Raw genomic sequence first — 26,837 nt, 5'->3', positions numbered from 1 at the left:
TGGAAACTGTAGGTAGATCAAGATGCAGTCTTTCAAACAGAACAAGGGGATACTGTGTGGTTTAAAGTCAGAAAAGGCGTGCATCAGGGTTGTATCATTTCACCATACTTATTCAATCTGTATGCTGAGAAAATAATCAAAGAAACTGGACTATATGAGGAAGAACAGGGCATCAGCGTTGGAGGAAGACTCATTAACAACCTGCGTTATGCAGATAACACAACCTTGCTTGGTGAAAGTGAAGAGGACTTGAAGCACTTACCAATAAAGGTCAAAGACCACAGCCTTCAGTATGGATTACACCTCAACATAAAGAAAACAAAAATCCTCATAACTGGACCAATAAGCAACATCATGATAAATGCAGAAAAGATTGAAGTTGTCAAGGATTTCATTTTACTTGGATCCACATATTGCACTGGGCAAATCTGCTGCAAAAGAACTCTTTAAAGTATTAAAAAGCAAAAATGTCACCTTGAAGACCAAGGTGCACCTGACCCAAGCCATGTGTTTTCAATTGTCTCATATGTATTCGAAAACTGGACAGTGAGTAAGGAAGACAGAAGAATTGATGACTTGAATTATGGTGTTGATGAATAATATTGAATATACCATGGACTGCCAGAAGAATGAACAAATCTGTCTTGGAAGAAGTAGAGCCAGAATGCTCCTTAGAAGCAACGATGGCGAGACTGCACCTTACATACTTTGGACATGTTATCAGGAGGGACCAGTCCCTGGAGAAGGACATCATGTTTGGTAAAATAAACAAACAAACAACAACAACAAAAAACTGGTAAACTAAAGGGTCATTGAAAAGAGGAAGACTGTCAACAAGACAGACTGACACAGTGGCTGCCACAATGGGCTCAAGCATAGCAACAATTATGAGGCAGGCACAGGACCAGGCAGTGTTTCCATTCTCTTATATATTGGGTCACTATGAGTCGGAACCAACTTGATGCCACCTACCAACAACAACATGAGTAGGGCCCCTAGCATTGTCCTTATTTTTTCTTCCATGGTATTTATGGTTTCAGATTTTATATTTAGGTCTTTGATCAGTTTTGATTTAGTTTTTCTGTATGGTGTGAGGTATGGCTCTTGTTTCATTTTTTTACAGATCGACCTCCAATTATGCCAGCACCATTTATTAAAGAGACGTCTTTTCCCCATTTAACAGACTTTGGCCCTTTGTCAAGTACCAACTGCTTATAAAAAGATGGATGGATTTACATCTGGGTTCTCAATTCTGTTCTATCAGTGTATGTATCTGTTGTTTTACGAGTACCAGGCTGCTTTGACTTCCTAGCCTGTATAATAGGTTCTAAAATCAGTTGGTGTGAGGTCTTCCACTTTGTTCTTCTTCCGTAATGCTTTAGTTATCCCGGGTCTCTTCCCTTTCCATATAAAGTTGGTGATTATCTTTTTCCATCTCCTTAAAGAATGCTGTTGGAATTTGTTTTGGGATTGTATTGTATCTGTAGATCACTTTGGTAGAATCGTCATTCTTTCAATGTTGAGTCTTCCTATTCATGAGCATGGTATGTTTTCCACTTATTAGGTCTCTTTTGGTTTCTTGCAGTAATATTTTGTAGTTTTATTTGTATAGGTCTTTTACATCCCTGGTTAGGTTTATTCTTAAGTACTTCATATTCTTGGGGGCTGTTGTAAATGGTATTGATTTGGTGATTTCCGTTTTGAAATTCTCTTTGTTGGTGTAGATGAATCCAACTGATTTTTGTATGTTAATCTTGTATCCTACTACTTCAATGAAATCTATTAGTTCCAGTAGCTTTCTTGTGGAGTCTTTGGGGTTTTCTGTGTATAAGATCATATCATCTGCAAATAGGAATAGTTTTACCTCTTCCTTACCATTTTCAATGCCCTTTATTTCTTTTTCTTGCCTTATACCTCTAGCTAGGACTTCCAGCATGATGTTGAATAAGAGTGGTAATAAATAGCATCCTTGTCTGGTTCCCATTCTCAAGGGAAATGTTTTTAGTCTCTCTCCATTTAAAATTATGTTGGTTGTTGGTTTTCTATAAATACACTTTATTATGTCAGGAATTTCCCTTCCATTCCTATTTTGCTGAGGGTTTTTATCAGGAATGGGCACTGGACTTTGTCAAATGCCTTTTCTGCATCAATTGATAAGATCATGTGATTCTTTTATCTATGTGGTGGATTACGTTGATTGATTTTCTAATGTAGAACCATCCCTGCATACCTGGTATGAACCCCATTTGGTCATAATGTATTATTTTTTTGATATGCTGTTGAACTCTACTGGCTAGAATTTTGTCAAGAATTTTTGCATCTATGTTCATGAGGGATATTGGTTTGTAGGTTTCTCTTTTTGTGGTATCTTTGCCTGGCTTTAGTATCAGGGTTATGCTGGCTTCATAGAACGAGTTCAGTAGTATTCCTTCCTTTTCTATGCTCTGAAATAGCTTAAGTAATGTTGGTATTAGCTCTTCTTCAAAAGTTTGGTAGAATTCTCCCGTGATGCCATCCAAACCATGGCTTTTTTTTTTGTTGTTGGAATTTTTTTTTTTTATTATTACCTCTTCAATCTCTTTTTTTGTTATGGGTCTGTTTAGGTTTTCTACCTCAGTTTGTGTTAGTATACATAGGTAATGTGTTTCTAGAAATTTGTCCATTTCTTCTAGGTTTTCAAATTTGTTGGAGTACAGTTTTTCATAGTATCCTTTTATGATCCCTTTATTTCAATTGGGCCTGTTGCGATATCACCCATTGTCATGGATTGAATCGTGGCCCCCAAAAATGTGTCAACTTGGCTAGATCATGATTCCTAGTATTGTGGGATTGGTCACCATTTTGTCATCTGATGTGATTTTCCTATGTGTTGTAAATCCTATTTCTATGATGTTAATGAGGTGGGACCAGTGGCAGTTGATGTTAGTGAGGCAGTACTCAATCTACAAGATTAGGTTGTCTTAAGTCAATCTCTTTTGAGATATAAAAGACAGAAAAAAGCAGAGAGACATAGGGACCTCATTACAACCAAGCAAGAAGAACCAGATGCCCTCGTCCTTTGGACCTGGGGTCCCCGCACCTGAGAAGCTCCTAAACCAGGGGAAGATTTGTGACAGAGCTGACAGAGACAGAAAGCCTTCCCCTGGAGCTGGCATCCTGAATTCATACTTCTAGCCTTCTGAACTGTGGGAGAATAAATTTCTGTGATATTTCTGTTATAGTGGCACTAGATAATTAAAACCACAGTGGTTAAGAGCTCAGACTGCTAAGCAAAAGGTCAGCAGTTTGAACCCACCAGCCACTCCTTGGAAACCCTATGGGGTAGTTCTACTCTGTCCTACAGGGTCACTATGAGTCGGAATCAACTTGACAGCAGCAGGTTTTTTTGTTTAGATAACTAAGACAGAATTTGGTACCAGGAGTGGGATGTTGCTCTAACAAATACGTAAAATGTGGAAGTGGTTTTGAAACTGTGAATGGACAGAGCTTGGAAGAAAATTGCTTAACAGTAAAAGCCTAGATTGCCCTGAAGAGACTGTTGGTGGAATTATGAACATCAAAGACAATTCTGGTAAGGATTCAGAAGGAAGTGAGGACAGTTGTTACACTGGAGATGGCACAGATGGTGAGACACAGCAGCAGAGAAACAGCAGCAACAGAACCAGGAGACCAGCTCAAGACAGCAGTAGAACCTACCCATGAAGAGAGAGAGCTGAGTGCCTTTGCGCAAGAGTCTTCCTGGCAGTGTGGGGTGCCTGCAGATCTTTGAAACATTTGCCCCAGCAGGGAAGACATAGATGGCAAGTCCTGCCCTTTGAGAGGCCAAGGGACCAGGAAGCAGGAGCTGAAGAGACAAGGAACACTGGAAGCAAAACTGTCTCAAAGGGTGTAATCGTCACTCAGATGACAAGGAGAATGGGGCTGCCCAAATTCAAGGGAGAAGAGTTGCTGTTCCAGTGGGCCTGGAAGGCAGAGCTGAAGCCCAGGGCTGAGGGGCCTCCACTTGGAATCTGAAGAGCGTGGCCAACACCCAGAGTCTGGAGGGCAGTGCCATTGCCTAAATGGTCTCAGAGAACAGAGGGTTGATATGTTTTCTGCTGACTTACTTGCTGCCTGTTATCCCTTCTTTCCCTCCAATTTCTCCCATTTGTAACAGAAATGTCTAGCTTGTGCCTGTTCCACTATTGTACTTTGGAAGTAGATAACTTGTATTCTTTATTTCATAGATGAAGAGAAATTTTTGGGTTTTGGGCTTGGAGTTGAAATAAGACTTTAACTATGATATGATGGGGTCAATATGTTTTACATGTGACACCACCTCCACCACCCACTGCCGTCAAGTTGATTCTCACTCATAGCAACCCTATAGGGCAGAGTAGAACTGCCCCATAGAGTTTCCAAGGAGCGCCTGGTGGTACATGTGACAAGAACATTCATTTTGGGGGGTCAAAGGGTGGAATGTCATGGATTGAATTGTGTCCCCCTAAAAAAAATGTATGTCAACTTGGTTAGGCCATGATTCCTAGTATTGTGTAATTGTTCACCATTTTGTCATCTGATGTGAAATTTTTCGTTGTGTTGTAAATCCTATCTCTACGATGTTAATGAGGTGGGATTACTGGCAGTTATGAGGCAGAGCTCAATCTACAAGATTAGGTTGTGTTTTAAGTCAATCTCTTCTGAGACATGAAAGAAAGAATCGAGCAGAGAGACATGGGGACCTCGTTACCACCAAGCAAGAAGAGCCAGGGGTGTGCATCCTTTGGACCCAGGGTCCCTGTGCCTGAGAAGCTCCTAGACCAGGGGAAGAGCGATGTCCAGGGCCTTTCCCCAGAGCCAAAAGAGAGAGATTTCTATTTCTATGGCATTTTAATCAGAGAAGATATGCTTTGTATTATTCAATGTTTGGGATTTTGTTAAGTCTTTCTTTGTGGCCTAAAATGTGGTCTATTCTGGAGAATGTTCTATGTGCTTTGGAAAAGAATGTATACTTTTCTGCTGTTGGGTGGCATGTTCTGTATACATCTATGAGGTCGAGTTGGTTGATTGTGGCATTTAGATCTTCTGTAACTTTATTGAGTTTCTTTCTAGATGTCCTGTCCTTCATTGAAAGGGTTGTACTGAAGTCTCCTGCTATTATTGTGGTACTATTTCTCTTTTCAATGCTGTTAAAGTTGTTTTATGTATTTTGAAGTCCTGTCATTGGGTGCGTATATATTTATTACTGTTATGTGCTCCTGGTGTGTTTATTGACCCTTTACTCATTATATAGTGTCCTTCCTTATTCTTTGAGGTGGATTTTGTGCTAAAGTCTATTTTTTCAGAGACTAATATTGCCACTTCTCTCTTTTTTTGGTTATTGTTTGCTTGATTTTTTTTTCCATCCTTTGAGCTTTAGTTTGGTTACGTCATTGTGTCTAAGGTGAGTCTCTTGTACACAGCATATAGATGGGTCTTTTTTTTAAATTCTGCAGCTCTCTGTCTTTACTGGTGCATTTAGGCCATTTACATCCAGTGCAATTATTGATAGGTATGGATTTACTGCTGTCATTTTGTTGTATTTTGTGTGTGTGTATGGTGCTGACAGTTTCTTTGTTCCGCTTAATTATCTACACTGAGTTCCTTTTGTTTATGTATTTTCATTTTGTTCATGTATTTTCATTTTTTTCATTATTGTTGGTATTGTGTTTGCTGAGTCTTTATGTTTTCTTCTTTTTTATTTTGATTGTTAAGTTTGTTAGCTCCCTTTGTGGTTACCTTGAAATTTACCTTTATTTTTCTAAGTTTAAATTAGTCTTTTATTTCTTGATATTGCCTTGACTTCCTGTCCATATTGAAGTTCTATGACTACACCATTTATCCTCTTTTTTGTTTTGACATTGTCGTTGTTTACATATTGACATCTCTGGCTCCCTATTACCAGTCTTTTAGCTTTGTTTTGTTTCTGTGAATTCCCTACTGGGTTGATACCTGGTTGCTCTGTCCTGTGTCCTAGCCTTGGATTGTTGCCTGATGTTGTTGGTTCTCTAACTGAAGGACTCCATTTGGTCTTTCTTGTAATTTTGTCCTGGTTTTCACAAATTGCCTTAATTTCTGTTTATCTAGAAGTGACCTAATTTCACCATTGCATTTGAGAGACAATTTTGCTGGATACATAATTCTTGGCTGGCAATTTTTTTACTTCAGGGCTTTATATATATTATCGTATTGCCTTCTTGCCTGGAAGGTTTCTGCTCAGTAATCAGAGCTTAGTCTTATTGGTTCTCCTTTGTAGACGACTTTTCAGGATTCTTTGTCTTTGGCTTTGGCAAGTTTGATTATATGTTTTGGTGACTTTCTTTTGGAGTCTACCCTGTATGGGGTTCACTGGGCTTCTTGGATAGATATCTTCTCATCTTTCATGATATTAGGGAAGCTTTCTGGCAGCAAATTTTTTATAATTCTCTCTGTGTTTTTTGCTATTCCCCCCATTCTCATACTCCAATCACTCATATGTTTTTTCCTCTTGATAAAAAAAAAAAAAAAAGAAACCTGTTACCATTAAGTGGATTCCAACTCATAGTGGCCCTATAGAACAGAGTAGAACTGCCCCATAGGGTTTCTAAGGCATGCCTGGTGGATTCAAACTGCTGACCTTTTGGTTAGCAGCCATAGCTCTTAACCACTATGCCACCAGGATTTCCTCTTGATAGTATCCCACATAATTCTTAGGCTTTCTTCATTTTTCGTCATTCTTTTTTCTGATTTTTCTTCAAACAAATTGGTTTCAAGGAATTTATCATCAATCTCACTAATTCTGACTTCCATTTTCTCAATTCTCCTCCTATGACCTCCTATTGAATTATCTAATTCTGAAATTTTATTGTTAATCTTTTGGGTTTCAAGTTGCTGTTTTTATATGATTTCTAGCAGCCTGTTTATTCTGTCATTTTGTTCTTGCATTGTTTTCCTGAATTATTCTATTGCTTTGTCTGTGTGTATTCCTTGGTTTGGTCTGTGTTTTCCTCATCTCCTTCTTCATCCCTTGGAGAGCTCTGTGTATTAGCCTTTTGAATTCTTTACCAGGTAGTTCCATTGCCTTATCTTTCTCTGGAAGGTTTTCTCATTCTTTATTCTGACCAATTGCTGGAGCCATCTTGTCCTGCCTCTTTATGTGATTTTATATTGATATTGACTGTCATCTCCGAGGCACCAATAAGTTTTTTATCTATTTATTTATTGTATTTTCATTTTACTGTGCCCCGAATTTTTTGTTTGTTTGTTTGTTTTTTAATATGTCCAAGTAGGCCAGGCATGTGTGCTACTCTGTTCATGAATGTGGCCTTGTTGAAGTTCTCACCTCCTGTCTTCAGGTGGTCAGAGCAGCTACTAGACGTGTGAGCTTGGGAGTCTGTTCACTGTTCTTGTGGGGGTGCTGAAGATGTAGGCAGCATTTTTGGTGAGGTGATGAATCGGTCCTGCTGATCTCCTGGCCGAGGGTACAGGGGGTGTTTTCCTGGGTCATTGAGTTGGGTGTTGTATGTGTGTGCTCTACCACTTACTGATTGTTTGGGGTGCAGGTGCCTGGGTCATCAGCCAATGAGTATGTGATGCAGAGGCTCACCTACAGTCCTGGGCAGGCAAAGCTACATGGAGATGTTCAGAACAGGTACAGGTCTCCGGTTGCAGTGGGGGGCTGTGCAAGGGGGCAAGGCATGGGGCTGTCAGCTGCCCCCAGATGCCCAGATGGAGGGCATGCCCTTGTCCTCTAGAGCGTGTGTTGGGGGGAGAGCAACCTGTCCTTTGGCATCCAGTGCTGTTGCCTAGAGGGACTGGGGGGCACCACTAATTCTCAGGCCCCTGTTGTGGGCAGGTAGATGGAGTGGATAGTATCACCAGCCTTCACATCCCTGGTGTGGTTGGGTGAGGCAGCTTCTTAGGGGGTGTGGTGGTGTCAAATGTCACAAATCTGCAGCTCTGACTTGGCTGCTGCAGGTGAAAATGGGCTTCAGGCTTTATTACAATGAGGGCATACCTTGCCGGTTCAGCCAGTGAGATACTGGTGTGGGTGATCAGCAGGCGTGAAGGGCACTGCAAGTCTGTGGACCCCCTATGCCAGTGGCTAAGTGAAGGGGTGTGTGCCTCCAGACCTGGCCATGAGTTCCTGGCTTGGGGAGCGTGGCAGTGTTGAATCCCGCCAGACTGGTGTAGGAACAGGGCATGGAATGGATGAGGAAGGGAATGCTCCTCAACCATGGAGCTCTGGTCGGGGGGTTATTGTGTGAGCGCTATGGGTTGGGAGCTTGCACTTAACTTTCACAGGTCTGGTGTCACTCATGTTTGGTTCTGGAGATGCGTGCAGATATGCTGCTGCTTGACTGTACCAGATGGAGTGAGTTTCAGCTTAGGATGTTGCTGCTTGCCTCAACCTATGTGCACTGTGCAGATTCAGCTAGCAGGTCGTTGGTGATCCCATGATCCATAATTCCCCATTCCCCATTTCTGCTCTTTTTGTCTCTCCCTCCACCTGTCACTCAGTCCAATTCTTCAGCTTTGTCTTTGATGTTTAGGGTTTCTAGATCCTCTTATGTACCTGATTCATTTGTTTTTTGGGTCTCTGTTATAAGAGGAATGGCATGAAGCATCTGACTATTCTGACATATTAGCCCCAAAATGTGTTTAATCTCTTTTTGTATCTTAAAAGAGATTGACTCAAGATACACCCTACACTAATCCTGCCTCATTAACATAACAAAGACAACCCATTCCCAAATGGGTTTATAACTACAGGCATAGAGATTAGGGTTTACAACACATATCTTGGGGGGACATACTTCAATCCATAACATTCCACCCTTTGGCCTCCCAAAATTCATGTCTTTGTCACGTGCAAAACACATTCACTCCATCACATCATCCCAAAAATCTTAAATCATCTCCAAGTCTGAAATCCCATCTTCTAAATCATCTAAATCAAATATGGGTGAGACTTTAGGTGTATCCCATCCTGGGGCAAAATTCCTCTTCTTCTGTGAACCTGTGAAACCTAGATTACAAATTATCTGTTTCCAAAGCACAAAGGTGGAACAGGCACAAGGTAAACATTTCCATTGCAAATGGGAGAAACTGGAGGGAAAGAAGGAATAACAGGCACCAAGCAAGTTCAAAACACAGTAGAAGAATTTACATTAACTCTCAAATAATTCTGTCTTGAAAATAATCTTCTCATCTCTGAGATCATTGAGGCAATGGGCCTGCCCTTCAGACTCTGGGGGTTGGCCACACCCTCTGGATTCTGGGTGGAGGCCCCCTTGGTCCTGAGCTTCAGCTCTGCCTTCCAAGCCCATTGGGATGGCAACTGCCATTTTGGGCAGCCCCATTCTCCTAGTTCCCTTGGGTCCCAGAAGGCCCCTTCTGCTGCCCCTTGGGCATGACAGCTCTGCCTTCTCAGCTTTTGGTGGCAGCCTCATTCCCCTGGCACAATTTAATGGCACCCCCACACTCCGGAACCAAGTTGGTGAAGATTCAACTTTTTGAAACCTAGGAGTCTGTGGCCCCACACTTTGAGATCCAGGAGACTGTGGCCCCGCCCTTTGAAACCAAGAAGGCCCTCCTTCCATGCTCCTTCCAACACCTCTGCTGATGTTCAGGCTGCTCCAGGGATGGTCCTTTTCTTTTCCTGGAGGACAACAGATGTAGTTCCTTTAGCCTGTTTCCTCTCTGTAGAATTCCAAGAGGTAGTGTTCTTTCTTTTCATCCTTTCTCATCCCCTTCAGTATACGGTGATGGGTTTTCTACAGTGGTAGTTAGTTAGATCTATCAGTCACAGGTTTAACGTCTTTAAAAAAAGATTGTATAGCCACATCCTTGGTGAAAATTCTAGAACATGAGTCCTTAATTTGTACAACAGAATTTTCCAAATCTTTAAGTTTTGTCTTCATTTTGAGCATTTCATTTTTAAGTCCATCTCTTTCCTCTCACATTTTACTATAAGCAACAAGGAGAAATCACATGGCCCCTTTAAAATTTTGCTTAAAAACTTCATCAGCCAGATATCTAAGTTCATCATTTACAAATTCTACCTTCCACCAAACCTTTGAACATAATTCAGACAAGTTCTTTGCCACTGCATAAAAATCACCACCCTTGCACCATTGTCCAATCATATATTCATCATTTTCTCTTGAAGCCTCACCAAAAGCACATTTAGCATCCACATTTCCAGCAACATTCTGTTGCTGGTGCCATATGGATTCTCTAAGATGATATAGACATTCTCTACAGCTCTCCTCACTTCCTTCTGAGCCCTCATCAGAATTATCTTTGACATCCATAGTTCTACCAAGAGTCTCTTCAAGGCAATCTATGCTTTTACTATTAGGTACCCATTACCCAATTCCAAAACCACTTCCACATTTTGGGTATCTATCTGTTAGAGAAGCACCCCACTCTGCCGGTACCAAATTCTTAGTTATCTATTGCTGCTATAACAGATACCACAAGTGGGTGGCTTTAACAATCAGAAATTTTCTCACAGTTTTGGGGACTAGAAGTTTGAATTCAGGGTGTGGCCTCTAGGGAAAATCTTTCTCTCTCTCTCTCTGTTGGCTGAGATGAAGGTCCTTGTCTCCTTGAGTTTCTGCTCCCGGGCAATCTTTATGTGGTTTGGTGTTTCTCTTCCCCATCTCTCTGTCTGCTTGCTTGTTCAATCTCTTTATATCTGAAACGAGATTGACTCAAGAACACCCAGCACTAATCCTGCCATATTAACTTATCAAAGAGAACCAAGTCCCAAATGGGATTATAACTACAGGCATAGAGGTTAGAATTTACAACACATATTTGGGGGGAGACATAATTCAATCCACGACAGCATCATTAGCTTGCTGGTCTGACAGAGACTGAAGAAACCCCAAGAGTATGGCCCCCAGACACCCTTTTAAATCGGTATGGAAATTATTTCTGAGGTTCACCTTCAATCAAAAATTAGACAAGTCTTTTTTTTTATAGGCCAACAACACAGGTGAGGAACGTGCTTGGTAGTTCAATCATGTATACAAAAGCTAAGACGAGAAGGCAGGAAGGGACAGGAAAACTGGACAAATGGAAACAGGGAACCTGGGGTGGAGAAGTGGAGAGTTTTGACACATCTCGGGGTTGGCAACCAATGTCACAAAACAATTCATGTATTAACTGCTTAATGAGAAACTAATTTGCTATCTAGACTTTCACCTAAATCACAATAAAAAATAAAATAAAATAAGTTAGCAACAAAAACCCTTACCAAGGCCCATGCCTGGCACCGTGTGTGGCTGAACGTAGGATTCAAGGGCACTTACTCTGCCTTTGAGGAATGTATAGTCTAGTTGACCAGATTAGACATAGACAATAGCAATGACGCAGCAGTAGAAATTCATACGGGATACCAGCAAGACCCTCTGGACTGTGCGGATTGTTAACGGGAAGAATGGGCCACCAAGGAGGCATAGTCCCGCCTCTCTGAAGCAACGTGGGGCCAAAGGGGTGCACCAAATTGATTAGAAGCCTGAAGAAAAAGCTTACAATCTGACGATCCAGTTAGCTTGGGCATGTCTAAACACACTTTCTCCCCCTTTTATCCGTCAACCATAATTACCCAAGGCACAGTTCCAGGCAGCCCAAAGAGATACCAAAATTAGCCTCATGCTGACAGCATTTCAAACTGCTGTAGTCTGCTAAGTAATTCAGGTTGGATCACACATCCTCATCTGAGAGGCCCAGGGAGATGTCAGAACTTGTCTCCCATCTCCCAAGTCTGGGGTATGCGTGTGCACACTTATGCGTGTGTGTAAGTGTGTGTGCATGTGTGTATGTGCACAATATGGGGGTGAAAGCAAGGCGTGAGGACCAGTGCCCCTCCCTGATAGGCCAGGAGTGGGGCCAAACTCCCTGCATATGCTGTCTAATGTTTTAACAAGCAATCAGGCCACTTTACTGGGCGGCTTCCGGCAGCAGAGGTAGACGTTCCTGAAACAAGCCCAAGGCTCTTTACAGTGCCCTAAACCCAACGTGTTACCCTGCAGGCCCTCTGACCCCCAAGCTCCCACCCTCAAACTCCCACACCTTCTCTTCCCCTCCACACCCCTACCAGTGGCCACGGTGAGCTAAATTCTCATGGCCAGAGACCCCTTCAGCTCTAAACTGAGCTTTCCCACCCCACCCCACCCACAGAGCAGAGGTCACCTTGGCCCAGCCTCTTTTAAGTCTGTGCCTGACACCCCACCCCCTCCACCCACACAGCTGAGGTCACACTGGCCCAGCCTCTTTTAAGTCTGTGCCTGAGAAGGAAAGAAGGAAAACTCAGAGGGAAGTGGCAGGCCTCAGCACGCTCTTTTTCACTCTCGCCCTCTTCTTCCTTTGGCCCAGCTAAGACTGTTGCTCCAACAAGCGACCCCAGCCTCAGAGCACTCCCCGCCTGCCCTCGGAGCCCAGGGCAGAGCAGCTGCAGCTGTAAGTATCCTGGAAGTTTGCGAGGTCCTCCTGCCTGCCCAGCTGCCCCAAGTTATTTGGTTTTTCGGGGGAGGAGCGGAGTGGGAGGCCAGGGACAGCTTGGAAGCTGGCTGCTGCAGAGTGTAGATCCAGGCCAAAGACCCCCCCCCGCCCCCGCCCTGGAGGGATGGGCCATGCCTTCTGGGGAGTGGCAGCCAGTGAGCCTGGGCAGAAAGGGCTTCCCGCCCCAATGAGCTGAGGCCTGCTTGGGGCTTCACACAAGCCTTTGGTCTCAGGCAGGATGCAGCTGCCAGCTCCTCAGAGCCGGGTGGCACTGCTGCCACTCAACGTTCAGGCCAACCAGAAACTAGAAGCCCTCCAGAGGGCTGAGTCCTGCCAGCATCTGGAGTCCCCTTGCCACATTGGCAGGGCACCTTCTGGAACGGAAGCATGTCAGCCAGAGGCCTTCAATGGGGAAGGGTGAGCCCCTGGAGGAGTACATAATCCCTCCCGTTCTAAGTCATAAATAACTCTCCCTTCACTGCATGGTGTAAGAGCCAATGAATAGAGTGGGACAGACCTGTTAACCGCTGTTTGTTCTCGACTCAAGAACCCATGGGGCTGTAAGAGCATTTTATAGGAAATCCTGGTGGAGTAGTGGTTAAGAGTTCAGCTGCTAACCAAAAGGTCTGCAATTTGAATCCACCAGGCGCTCCTTGCAAACCCTATGGGGCAGTTCTATTCTGTCCTATGGGGTCACTATGAATCGGAATTGACTCGATGGCAACAGGTTTGGTTTTTTGTTGTTGTTGTTTACTATTGGCAAGTAATTATAAAAATAATATCTTTGGGCTTACGAATCAATCCCCCACCTTATTAAGTGCCATGAAGACAGAACTTCTCTGCACCTTCAGTCTCACGTAGTGCTGCTGTGTAGTATGGTGGGTGGGTGGGCGGGTGGGTGGGTGGGTGGGTGGACAGTTGAATGACTGTTTTTGACACCTTTACGTTCCCAGCACGGGGCAGTATGTGTGGGGGGTATAGAGACGTGTGAGGCACTGTCCTACCCTCCAGGCAGAGACAGCCTACTTGGCGAGACAGGGCTAACACCCCAAAATCGCATAAGGACACAGCAGTGAGCCTCCGGGAACTGGGGGCTGTGGGTGTACTCCCTAGAGGATGTAGGACTAGCCCTGCTAGGATTTAGGTGTGTAAGACAGGTGGCCAGCATTCTTCTGAGGTAGTTAAGCCTTGTGCTCCCTAAAACCAAATCAACCCTGTTGACTTTGAGTTGACTCCAACTCATGACCATCCCGTGTGTATCAGAGTAGAACTATCTCCATGAGGTTTTCACCCGTAGATTTTTCGGAAAGAGGTGAACAGGACTTTCTTCCTTGGAGTCACTAGGTGGGTTGGAGCCACCAACCTTTAGGCTAGTAACTGAGCGCAAACCACTTAGCCACCCAGGGAGCTTTTGCTCCCTAGATAGCCTATTTTCAAAAACAAACTTTACTCTCAAGAGCCTAAGTCCCATTACTTTCTAGGGTGGATAACGTTTGCCATTTTCCCAGGTGTGGGACGGGAGAGGGGAGGTATTGGAAAGCAGAGAAAGAAGCCAGGTAAGAGAGTGTGATGGAGGTGGGAAGCATTTGCCAACCTCAGAATTCTCACCCGCCCCTGCCCACGGGTCTCCCCGTCCTTCCTCCCCGTGGGCACAAAAGCCACCTCTCCCAGCAGGAGTGAGGCACATTGTGCCTGCGTCCTGGGTGGGGACAGTGGGGCAGCGAGAGAAGGTAAGGGGGAGGGGAGCGGAGCAGGCCAAGAGTTCTTGTGGGACTGGCCCCAGCCCCTAGGGCTTTTTTTTGCGGGGCGGGGCGGAGAGGGGCATATGTTGAGTGGGAGAAGCATCCACTCAGGCTTTCTTATTTCGCAGGGACTGAGATGAGCGTTCTCTGGCTTTGGGAGATGGACAGGGCCAGGGCTCTCAGCTTAGCGGAGTTGCGGGGCATTGTGCTGCGGCAGACCGGGCGGGGGCGGGGGGTGAGCTGCTGAGGGGCGCCGTGCTGAGGGGCGTGGTGCTCTGGAGCGCTGTGCTGCCCGGCGGGGTGCTGCGGGGCGCCGTGCTCTGGAGCTCTGTGCTGCCAGGCGGGGTGCTGCGCGGCAAGAAGGGGAGAGGATCCCTTGGGGAGCGAGGGGCCCGAGAGTTCTGCTTTGTGCCTGAAGGCAGGGCCCGGCATTCCAAGCCTGCTAGTCGCTGCTATTTCACATCCTCCCCTGGAGGATGACTCAGCCTGGCCTCTGGGAGGATGCCCTGGTTGGAGGCATCTGAGTCAGCTGAGTGGGCAGGAGGAGGCTTAAAGGGAGGACAGCCACCGCCAGAGCCCAGGCAAGGGCAGGGACTTCAGCCCTCTACGCAGGTGCCTCCTAGGTGAGCCCCACCAATGTCTACCCCCGTCCACCCTTCCTTGCCACTGACTGCAGTCCTGGTCACTCTCCTGTTCCTGCCAGTTGCCCCTGACTCCAGGATTAAAAATATATATATATATATATATATATATATATATTTTCCCCCCCAGGACTAGGCTACTTTAAATAGCAGCCTCAGCAAATCCCTGCCCTTCTGGGAGTGAGGTGGAGGAATCTGAAGTGGGCAGTGCACTTTGAGTAGGGGGAAGCCCAAAGTCAAGGTTGAGGTGAGTTACAAGAATCTGGAGAAGACTGGAGAACCTAAAGAAAAGACTTCAGACATCTGAAGGGCTAGCATGTGACGAGGAATTGGACACTTTTTGTGTGGCTGCCAGGAGAAATGCACCCCCAGTGGGGGGAAGAAGCCCTTTGGGAGCAGGTCCTGGATCCAACTTCCCATAAATGTGGTGCAGATAGCTCAGTCACTGGGGGGAGGTTGGAGTAGATGACCTGGAGGTCTTTCCAGTCTTGGGCTGGAGCAGCCTCCACACTGATAGCTTGAAATCAGCCATGGTAGCGGAGTTGACACCACAGAAATCAGAAAGCCCTGTTTAAGTCAGTCCTCCACCGAGTTGTTAAACATTTATGGACACACTGCTGGGTCTTTCCCAACTCTGGGGGCCTGTTGTGCTATGAAGACATAACACATGTTGCCTACAGAGGGAGCCACAGCCATGAGTGAGGTACAACGTCAGATAAGGGTTCCCTGGGTGATGCAAATGGTCCAAGTGCTTGCCTGCTAACCCAAAGGTTGACAATACAAGTCCACCCAGAGGCGCCACAGAAAAAGGCCTGGCAATCCACTTCCTTACAGTCTAAAACCAGCCGCCAATAACCCTGTGGAGCACAGTTCTACTCTGGCACACATGGGGTGGCCATAAGTCAGAATCAACTCAGCGGCAACTGGTGGTAAGGTTAAATGACACAAAAGTGTGGAGCGGGGTTGAGAAGTCTGACTCCAAAACTCACGGGGACTCCGTGGGACCAGGTGGTCTCCTCCCGCCAGACATAAGAAAGGTCACACTCAGATGATTCTGCACTGTCATCCACCCACACACTCTTTGTAAAGAAATGCTCTTTATTTCATTTTTTAAATTATAAAAATAACTTAGGCTTGTGCAACAAGTTTTAACAGCAACTATTTATAAAATAAGACGATCGCTCCTAGTTTCTAATCTACCTTTGCTTGTCTCTGCTATTAACGACTTGCTGTGTGTCTATCCATAGCTTTCTATGAGTTTACAGGACAAGTATGTATAACACTGTACATACAGTCACACGCATGGTGTGGTTGTTGTTTTCTATAATTGGGATCACACTACACAAAATGATCACTGCCCTTTTTATACTTAAATTATCATGCATGTCTTTCCACTTCAATTTTATACTCTTCTGAAGTCTGCCTGGTATGTCAGAGTATGAATGGATCATAATTTATGTAGAGAGTCTCTTATTGATGGGCTTCTAGGTTACAACGATGCTTCAGCAACCTTCTTTGCATAAATATGTCTTTGAGCAAATGTGTGAATATTTCTGTAGGATCGATTCCTAGAATTGGCATCTAAGGTAAAAAAAAAAAAACTTTTTTTTTTTAAGGTAAGTGTATATTAATTTTTTTTTAATACATTTTTTCAAGATCGCTGATTTGGCCACTGTCATGTGTTGAATTGTATCCCCTAAAATATGTGTCAATTTGGCCAGGCCATGATTCCTGGTATCGTGTGGTCATCCTCTATTTTGTGATCTGATGGTCCGCCACTTTATGATGTGTTGTAAATCCTAGCCTCTATGCCTGTGAGATTGAGGTGTCCATTATGTTTATAAGACAGGATTCATTTTTTATGCCTGTGGGATTGAGGTGTCCATTATGTTTATGAGACAGGATTAGGTCATGCTAATGAGGATTAGGTTATGTTCATTATGTTAATGAGGTAGGATTAAGGTGGGATGTATCTTGAGTCACTGCCCTTCACCCCTGTGCAAGAGATAAAAGCAGAGAGAGAGGGACCTCCTACCACCAAGAAAGAAGAGCCAGGAGCTGAGTGTATCCTTTGGACTCAGGGTCCCTGCACTGAGAAACTCCTAGATCCAGGGGAAGACTGATGACAAGGACCTTCCCCCAGAGAGGGATAGCCTTCCCCTAGAGCTGGCACCCTGAATTCAGACATCTAGCCCCCTGAACAGTGAGAGAATAAATTTCTGTTTGTTAAAGCTGTCCACTTGTGGTATTTCTGTTATAGCAGCACTAGATAACTCTACATGTACAATTCAGTGGCATTGATTACATTCTTCAAGTTTATAACCATTCTCACCCTCATTTTCTGAGTTGTTTCTCCCACATTAACATCAACTCAGTGCCCCCTAGTTTTCCTGTCCAATCTTTCGAGTTGCTGTTATCAATTTGATCCCATAGAGATAGACCTTAAAAGAGCATAATGCTCAAGGCAAACTTTTTTTACTAGTTAAGCTAAACTGTTGTTTGGTTTTAAGAAGCCTTCAGGGTTTATTTTTGGTTTAAGGTTTAAAGATTATCTCAGGGCAATAGTTTCAGGGGTTCATGCAGCCTCCATGGCTCCAGAAGGTCTGGATTTTCATGAGAATTTGATGTGCATATGAAGCTTTTATATTGTCAAATTGGCCTCCAAAAAAATGGAACCAGTTCTTAACTCTATCAACAGTACAAGGGTCTTTGTTTCCCTCACACTTATCAACACTCCTCAATCTTTTTAATTTTTGCTACTCTGATGGGTTAAAAAAAAAAAATGGTACAGTAAAATCTGTATAAGCCAGAACTTGTGTAAGGCAGAAACCTGTCAGAGAAGGAAAACTAAAATATTTTCCACTAATAGAAAGCGATAGAAAAGTGATAGGACTGCATCCTGTCAAAGGTGGAAAACTTCTGAGAACTGGAAAAGCAAGGCAGTCCCATCCAGTTCTGGCTTTCACAGGTTTCACTGTCTTTTTTATTTCGTATTTCCTCCATAATTAGTAAGGCTGAGGGTCGATGCGAACTTGCTAGTCATTCATAAGGCTTCTATTGATTACCATCTTAGCTACCTAGTGCTAAAAAAAAAAAAAAAAAATGCTGCTGTAACACAAATACCACAGGTGGGTGGCTTCAAAGAAGAAAAATTTACATCCTCACAGTTCTGGAGCCTAAAAGCCCAAATCAGGGTCTCAGCCGTGTTCATTCCTTCCTCATCAGTAGGGCATTGGACAGTCCTCACCTGTGTGTGAGTGTGTGTGTGTCTTCTGCTTTTTGTAAATCAGGAGTGCTTAACTTTAGGATCCACTCTACTCTGATTGACAGGACCTCATTAACATAATAAAAGAAAATCCCTCTTTCCAAACAGGGTCACATTTATAGGTACAGGGGTTGGGATTTCAACACATATTTTGAGGGGACACGGTTCAATCCACAGCAATTATTTATCCATATTCTTTGCCCATTTTTATATTAAGACCTGCATTATCTGTAAGAATGCTTTATACATTGTGGCTATGGAGCCCTCCTTATGTGTCACAGACCGTTTCCGCGCTGCCCCTTCTCTTCATCAGCACACCAGCTTTGCTACACTGTGTCAAACACACACCCATGCAGCCCCTGTGCCAGTAAATGCATTATAATAATGTATTGTATGTGTTGAATGTATTATAATAATGAATTAGCTTTCCTGACCTTCACAGCAGTATGCATATTGTTTATTTGCACATTCGCAAAGCCCGCAGCCCAGGGCCAGGCAAATAATAATAATAAAAAACCGGTTGCCATGGAGTCAATTCATGACTCATGATGACCCCATCTATGTCAGAGTAGAACTGCACTCTACAGGGTTTCCAATGGCTGTAATCTTATGGGAGCAATCGCCAGACCTTTCTCCTGTGGTGCCATTGGGTGGATTAGAACCGCCGACCTTTCGGTTAGTAGCCAGCGCAAATAACTTAGCTAATACTGTGAGACTTACCCCAGCCTTGCAGCATGACCGTATCAGGGATGTGAACACTGTTCTCGGCCTCAGCATGGGGAGTCTTGATCCCGGTGATCAGGACTCACACAACGGATCCTTTTCGGCAGCCCCGGTTTTCTCAGCACCCATCGTACACCTTTGTCCCTTGGCTGTCTTCCTCTCAATCTCCTCCCACTCTGCTAGGCTTTGTTGAGGTCACCAGACCTGAGCACAGCTTCCTAGATTCTGTGCACACAGATTCCAGGGGTCCAAATGCAGGCGAACAGGAGGCAATTTGATGTAGCAGAGCGTCCCTGGCCTTAGCTCAAACCCTCGCTTGTTTCCTACCTGTGTGGCCACGGGTGAGTTACTGTGACTTAGCTTCTTAGCGCCTCCATTGCATTCCTCTCCAGGGCTTGGTGTGAGGATTACCTGAGCTCTACAGAGCACCTGGCAGGATGCACACCTCACGGCAGGTGCTCAACCAGCGCTGGCTCCTTTCTTGCTTCTCCCTGCTTCTCCTTTTTTATGACCCCTTTGTGGTGTAGTGGTTAAGTGCTATGGCTGCTTACCAAAAGGTCGGGGGTTCAAATCCGCCAGGCGCTCCTTGGAAACTCTACGGGGCAGTTCTACTCTGTCCTATAGGGTCGCTATGAGTCAGAATCATCTCAATGGCAGTGGGTTTGGTTTGGGGTTTTTTTCCAAGGCACTGCATTGGCTTTTGACAAGCTAAGTCAGCTCTACCAAAGCCTTTAGGAGAGTGCTCGCCATTGCTCCTCATCTCGGTTCTCCAGTGCTGCTGCAGCAGAAATACAAGTGGGTGGCTTTAAAGCACAGAAATGTATTTTCTCACAGTTCAGGAGGCTAGGACTCTGAACTCAGGATGCTGACTCTAGGGGAAGGCTTTCTCTGTGTCAGCTTTGAGGGAAGGTCCATTTCTCAGCTTTTGGAGCCTAGGCATTCCTTGGTTCCCTGGTGATCTTCAAGTGGCATCTGTCTTCCCCCGTTTCTGCTCACTTGGCTCTCTGTCTGCGCTGTGTCTGCACTGCTCCAAGTAACTTAGAGCTGATTAGGCCTAGGACACACCCTATACTGTTATGCTCTCATTAGCATAATGAGGAAAACCCTATTTCCGAACAAGATTACATTCACAGGCACAGGGGCTAGGATCCCAACAGGCTTTTTTTGTTACGTTTGTTTTTTATATCTTTTTTTTATTGTACTTTAGATGAAGGTTTACAGAACAACTAGTTTCTCATTAAACAGTTAGTACACATATTGTTCTATGACATTGGTTAACAACCCCACAACACGTCAACACTCTCCCTTTTGGACCTTGGGTTCCCTATTACCAGCTTTCCTGTCCCCTCCTGTCTTCTAGTCCTTGCCCCTGGGCTGTCTGCCCCTTAAGCCTTGTTTTGTTTTATGGGTCTGTCTAATCTTTGGCTGAAGGGTGAACCTTGGGAGTGACTTCATTACTGAGCTAAAAGGGTGTCTGGGGGCCATACTCTCGGGGTTTCTTCAGTCCCTGTCAGGCTAATAAGTCTGGTCTTTTTTTTTTCTTTCTTTTTTGTGAGTTGGAATTTTGTTCTACATTTTTCTCCAGCTCTGTCTGGGACCCTCTATTGTGATCCCTGTCAGAGCAGTCAGTGGTGGTAGCTGGGCACCATCTAGCTGTACTGGACTCAGTCTGGTGGAGGCCGACAACACGTATTTTTGTTGTTGTTAAGTGTCATCGAGTCACTTCTGACTCATAGCAACCCTATGTAGAACAGAATGAAACACTGCCCGGTCCTGCTCCATCCTCACAATCGTTATCATGCTTGAGCCCACTGTTGCAGCCTCGTGTCAATCCATCTCTTTGAGTGTCTTCCTCTTTTTCACTGGCCCTCCACCTTACCAAGCATGATGTCCTTCTCCAGGGCCTGATCCCTCCTGATAACATGTCCATTCCTTGCTTCTAAGGAGCACTCTGGTTGTAGTTCTTCCAAGACAGATTTGTTCGTTCTTTTGGCAGTCCACGGTATATTCAATATTCTTCACCAACACCACAATTCAAAGGTATCATTTCTTCTTCTGTCCTCCTTATTCATTGTCCAGCTTTTGCATGCATATGAGGCAATGGACAGCACCATGGCTTGGGTCAGGAACACCTTAGTCTTCAAGGTGACATCTTTGCTTTTTAACACTTTAAAGAGGTCTTTTGCCACGGATTTGCCCAATGCAATGCGTCTTTTGATTTCTTGACTGCTGCTTCAATGGGTGTTGATTGTGGATCAAAATAGAATGAAATCCTTGACAACTTCAATCTTTTCTCCGTTTATCGTGATGTTGCTTATTGGTCCAGTTGTGAGGATTTTTGTTTTCTTTATGTTGAGGTATAATCTACACTGAAGGCTGTGGTCTTTGATCTTCATTGGTAAATGCTTCAATTTCTCTTCAACTTTCAGCAAGCAAGGTTGTGTCATCTGCATAATGCAGGTTGTTAATGAGTCTTCCTCCAATCCTGATGCCCCGTTCTTCTTCACAGAGTCCAGCTTCTCAGTTCTTCTTCATATAATCCAGCATACAGACTGAATAAGTATGGTGAAAGTATACAACCCTGATGCACGCTTTTCCTAACTTTAAACCACGCAGTATCCCTTTGTTCTGTTCGAATGACTGCCTCTTGATCTATGTACAGTTTCCTCATGAGCACAATTAAGTGTTCTGGAATTCCCATTCTTTGCAATGTTATCCATAATTTGTTATGATCCACACAGTCGAATGGCTTTGCATAGTCGATAAAACCCAAGTAAACATCTTTCTGGTATTCTCTGCTTTCAGCCAGGATCCATATGACATCATCAGTGATATCCCTGGTTCCATGTCCTCTTCTGAATTTGGCTTGAACTCTGGCAGTTCCCTGTCGATACACTGCTGCAGCCACTTTTGAATGATCTTCAGCAAAATTTTACTTGCCTGTGATATTAATGATGTTTGATAATTTCTGTATTAGGAAGTTAACATATTAACATATTTTTAGGGAACTTAATTCAGTCCATAACACTACCATTCCTCTTCCAAAGTGGTAACTGGTGCTTAGACACCAGGGCCTTTCAGGAGCTCCTGAGCCATCTTCCTCGGGGACACACACGCCCAGCCCAGATTAATACTTGAATCCTCTTCCTCCGCTTGTGTGCAGCATGGGAAATGTTTGCCGAGTGAACGAATGAATGCCAGGATCTTGGTCTGATAATCACAACCCATCTTAATCCTGCTCGCTCTCCAGGCTGTCCTCCCTCCACACACTCTTTGCCTCACCCTTCCAGAACTAAAACATCCACCTTCTCCGTTCACCTGTTCCCAGGCCTTTGGCCATTCTGTTCGCTCTGTGAAATATCACTCCAAACCACGCGTCCATTTCCTCAGGGCCCAGTTCAGATGCCAGCTTCTCCCCAGTCTGAATTCCCACAGCACTTCCTCTGTGTCTCTGTTGGGACCCTTTCTCTCTGGCCTAACTGCTCTGCCCTGTACTTCCTCCCTGACCACTCCCTGGGGTGGAGTCCTATTTGTTTCATCTTCATGTCCCTCTCAGTGTCCAGCACAGGGCTTTGCATGGAGTCTTTATGGGATGAATGCCTGGACCTTGGAGAAGACCTGCCACCCGCGTAATAACCCAGCCCTCTCGGGTTATGGCAAGAGGTCCAGCACCACCAACTCTAGCTCCCAGGACAAGCAGCTCCAAACAGAGCCTAAAACCACCTTTGGTCCATGCCAGGACTCATGGAGGAGATGCTCATAATCCCAGGCCTCTGGGGATTTCCTATTTTAACTTCTTGCTAACTAGGCACCTGAGGCAAGGCCTGGTGGCCCGGGGCCAGTAAGTAAGGCATTTTTCAACCAGAAAGGACCTTAAGTGTTTGGGGGACCAACTGGTTCATTCTCCAGTTGGGAAGCCAAAACTCAAGAGAGGAGAAGCAGCCGTCCCAAGGTCACACAGTGGCCAAGCGAGATCTAGAGCCAGGCCTCAGGACATCCATTTTAGAGCTTTCTCCCAGGACCAGGGGAAACACAAGCTGGCCAGCCTTTGAGACCTCTTCCGGGCAGAATCAGATCAAGGTTTACTCAGCATGCGCAGTACATCCAAGGATAAAAGACCCGGGAGTTGGGAATGTGTGTGTGCGCGTGTAAGGGTGGAGCCAGAGAGCCACTGCAGCACAGTTCCCCGCCGCAGTTTTCCTTTTCTTTGGTAAAATTTGTAAAATTTCTTTAAAGAAATAAATAAACACACACATATATATACATATGGGTAATATGTTTGTGTATTTATATGTTTATTTATATATACAACCCATTGTGGTCTAGCCTATTCCAACTCCTAATGACCGTATAGGACAGAGTAGAAGTGCTTCATAGGGCTTCCCAGGCTGTAAAACTTTACGGGAGCAAGTTGCCACATCTTTCTCTCGAGGGGCAACTACTGGATTCGAACCGCCAACCTTTTGGTTAGCAGCCAAGCACTTTTACCACTGTGCCACCAGGGCTCGCAATCTGTGTGTGTGTGCGCGCGCGCGTGTGTATGAAATATAATATAAATATATTAACATATCAAAGCCCATAGGAAATGTACACACACGTTCTCAGGTGTATTCGCTTCAGTATATGGGGCTGTGTTATACGTACAGTGTAGCATCTCCCGTTTCTCTTTTAGACCCTATGCCATTAGCATTTTCCCATATCATCATAATATACTAAAGAAAGTGCATTTTAATGACGGCGGAATCGTTCATAATTTATTTAGCCACTTTTTAATTGTTGCTAAGCAGTACTGTGAATAAACATTCATGAACACAAGCCTTGCCCACTTTTCGATTATTCCCTTAGGACAAATTCCTAGAAGTGAAACACAGGGACGTTTTTAAGGCCCTCAGCACTCGGTGCCAAGTAGCTTTTCAGAAACCATGAGCCAGTAACCCTCCCACCAGCTGCATTAGAGAAGAGCCTTTTGATTCTGCAATCACAGCAACACCTCTAGCCGGGGGAGAGGGGCGCTCTTCCACCCAAAGCCTCACGGCATTCTTGACAATGGAGCCCTTGTCCTGCCTTCCCATCTCCCCTTCTGCACTGCCCTCCATCCCTGGCTCCAGGCTTGCCAGTCTGTGAGGCCTCTGTTTAATCCCAGCCCAGCTTCTTGGCACTCCAGGCTGCCTCAGAGGACAGGGTTGGTGGAGCTCAAGGGTGAGAGATGTGCCTCCTCTATGGGGTCACCACTCATCCAGTCTTGGTGGGGCTCCCAGGGGAAGAGAGGGAGAGAGTATGTGAGGGCTGCTGAGTCATCTGCCTCTTTTGAAGAACAGTTGCCCCACCCTCTGCCACCCAAGTCCGAGGACAGTGATCCACACATCTGAGAAGGGGAAGGCAGGGGCCAGCTTCAGTGACAAGGGCCACAGGGGACTCTGGCCAGCATGTGATGACTTCTGTTTCTCCACAGGCTCTGAGGCCCCTCCATGAATCCTAACAAGAAAGTGGACCTGAAACTCATCATCATTGGAGCCCTGGGGTAAGCCAGGCTCAGCTCAGGGCTGGGGATTGGGAAGCAGCCTCCAGTCCAAGGATGGTGAGACCTCCTGGATATGTTCCCGCCTCCCAAGAGCCCCTTCCTGATTCAGGGTGACACCGCCAAGGGCATTCCACCCAAAGAAGGGAGCTTGTTTGGGGGAAATGTTGGCATCAGGAGACATGGTTTGTGATCCCAGCTCTGCAGTAACTAATGTGGGAGTTAGGCAAGTCTCTTATTGACATCTACCTGGCCCCTGCCACTTACACCCTCAGGAAGACCTGATTGTGGCTGCGAACACTCAGCTCTCTCCAACCCTCTGCTCACTTTAACTGGCCCCTACTTCTAGAAACCACTCCCTAGTTCCTTGTTACTCAAAGTGTGGTCCATGGATCACAAATATTAGACGTGCAGAATCTCCAGGAGAGGCAGCAGTGAGAGGAGCATGGAAGGAGTATGAGGATGGTATGCGTGTATTGTTGTGTGCATGAATGCACGCACACACATATTCACATGTATCTGTTTGTTTTCTTTCCTCAGTGTGGGAAAGACCTCTCTGCTTCACCAGTATGTGCACAAGACATTCTACGAGGACTACCAGACCACGCTGGGGGCTAGCATCCTCTCCAAGGTTATCATACTAGATGACACAACTTTGAAACTACAGGTGAGCAGCCCTCCCTTCTGCATTACATACACCTGGAAATCACCGCACAGTCCCTATACAGCCGCTGATACAGCCATGTGCACCAGTAGTTAGGATGGTCTAGAATAGGGGTTGGCAAATTGTAGCTCATGGGCCAAATGCAGCCCAAGCCTATTTTTATAAATAAAGTTTTATTGGAACACAGCCACACCCAATTTTTTACTTATTGCTATGGCTGCTTTCATACTCCAATGGCAGAGTTGAGTAATTGCAACACAGACTGCCTGCAAAGTCTAAAATATTTAGTATCTAGTCCTTTTCTGGAAAAAAAAAAAAATAGCTAATCCCTAGTCTGAGGGTAGAGCACTAATCCAGAAGTTAAGAGACCTCACCCCTAGTCTTGTGTTCCCTGGAAAATTTGGCAGGTGACCTTGAGCAAGTCACTCCCCAGGTCCAAACTTCCTAATCTGTCAGATAGGAATAACAGTCCCTGTCCTGATGGTACAGGGAAAAATGAGAACTAGGTATGAAGTACTCTCAGGGCGTTAAATGTTACTGCAATGGTGTTATAGTGTATGCAAGATGCCCGTGTATTCAAAGGACCACATGCATACCACCAGGGCTTTTTACCAAGAAAAGAGAGCTTTGATGAAAGGTGACCTAGTTGGGCCTTCCTTCAGCCATTCATCATGGCCTCCTTGGGTGGCTCCTCTTCCCCTTCAGATCTGGGACACCGGTGGTCAGGAACGGTTCCGCTCCATGGTGTCCACCTTCTACAAAGGCTCTGATGGCTGCATCCTGACCTTTGATGTCACTGACTTGGAGTCCTTCGAAGCCTTGGATACTTGGCGGGGTGACGTTCTGGCCAAGACCATCCCAATGGAACAGTCTTACCCCATGGTGGTGCTGGGGAACAAGATCGATCTGGCAGACCGACAGGTACCATGCACTCATTCATTCATTCAACAAACATTATGAGTACCTACTGTATGTCAGGCATTGTGTTAGGTCCTATACTAACAGAGCTAAATCAGGCATAGCCCTTACCTCTAGAATCTCACAGCCTAGTGGTGGAGACCAACATTTTAAAAGACAATTCTAACACAATACTGTAAATACAATGATAAAGACATGACTTGGATATTTGAGGACCACAATGAAGTGGTTCTACCCCAGCCCAGAATATAAAAAGGGCTTCCTAGAGGAGGTAGGATGAACAAATAGCATGAGCAAAAGCAAGAAACAGTGTAATGTGAGCTGAGAACTGAAGCCATTTTTGTCTAGTGACAGGGAGTGGAGGAGTTAAGGCATCAGAGATAGGCAGGGGTCAGATCTCAGAGGACTTTGAATTATCCTGTAGAACAGCATTTCTACCTAGGTCAGATAGAGAATCTACACTTACAAATTCTATGCTCTACAGGATTTCTGGAGAAATAATCATCGTTTTTTTTACTATATTAGCACAAGAATATTCTAGACCATCTGGCTAACACTTGATAGCTAGTCAGCTCTGGATTCCAGTGACCCCGCTGTGTGTGTTTACCATTACAGTGGCATTGAGTTACAGCTGTTCAATCATAGCCTGCTAGTGAGAAAACTAGAAGTAGATTTAATTTGTAAAAGATACTCTTGTGCCAAATAAAGAAAGCCCAAGTGACACCAAAAAGAGCTTTCTTAGTGTTTCAAACAGAGAACAGTAGTGAACTAAATTACCATGTTTGAACTACATTTTCATAATGATGCAAATAAAAGAAAGTGACAGGAGAACTGAGGCATCATTTGACACCATGAA

The 26,837-nt window shown here is 44.9% G+C and overlaps 1 protein-coding gene across 1 annotated transcript in view; it reads left to right on the top strand.

The window, feature by feature from the left end:
• Positions 1-12,285: 12,285 nt before the first annotated feature.
• Positions 12,286-26,837, top strand: part of RAB7B (RAB7B, member RAS oncogene family) — a 36,265-nt gene continuing 21,713 nt past the window's right edge. The window contains exons 1-4 of the mRNA XM_049858163.1: positions 12,286-12,468; positions 24,334-24,402; positions 24,940-25,066; positions 25,769-25,984. Of these exons, the coding sequence (XP_049714120.1) occupies positions 24,350-24,402; positions 24,940-25,066; positions 25,769-25,984 (396 nt within the window). The 5' untranslated portion in view covers positions 12,286-12,468; positions 24,334-24,349. The remainder of the gene's footprint in view (positions 12,469-24,333; positions 24,403-24,939; positions 25,067-25,768; positions 25,985-26,837) is intronic.

The sequence above is a fragment of the Elephas maximus genome, chromosome 18 (genome assembly GCF_024166365.1).
Source record: "Elephas maximus indicus isolate mEleMax1 chromosome 18, mEleMax1 primary haplotype, whole genome shotgun sequence".
Taxonomy (NCBI): Eukaryota; Metazoa; Chordata; class Mammalia; order Proboscidea; family Elephantidae; genus Elephas; species Elephas maximus.
Note: the sequence above shows the minus strand (reverse complement) of the source record. Positions and strands in the feature narration are given on the sequence as shown.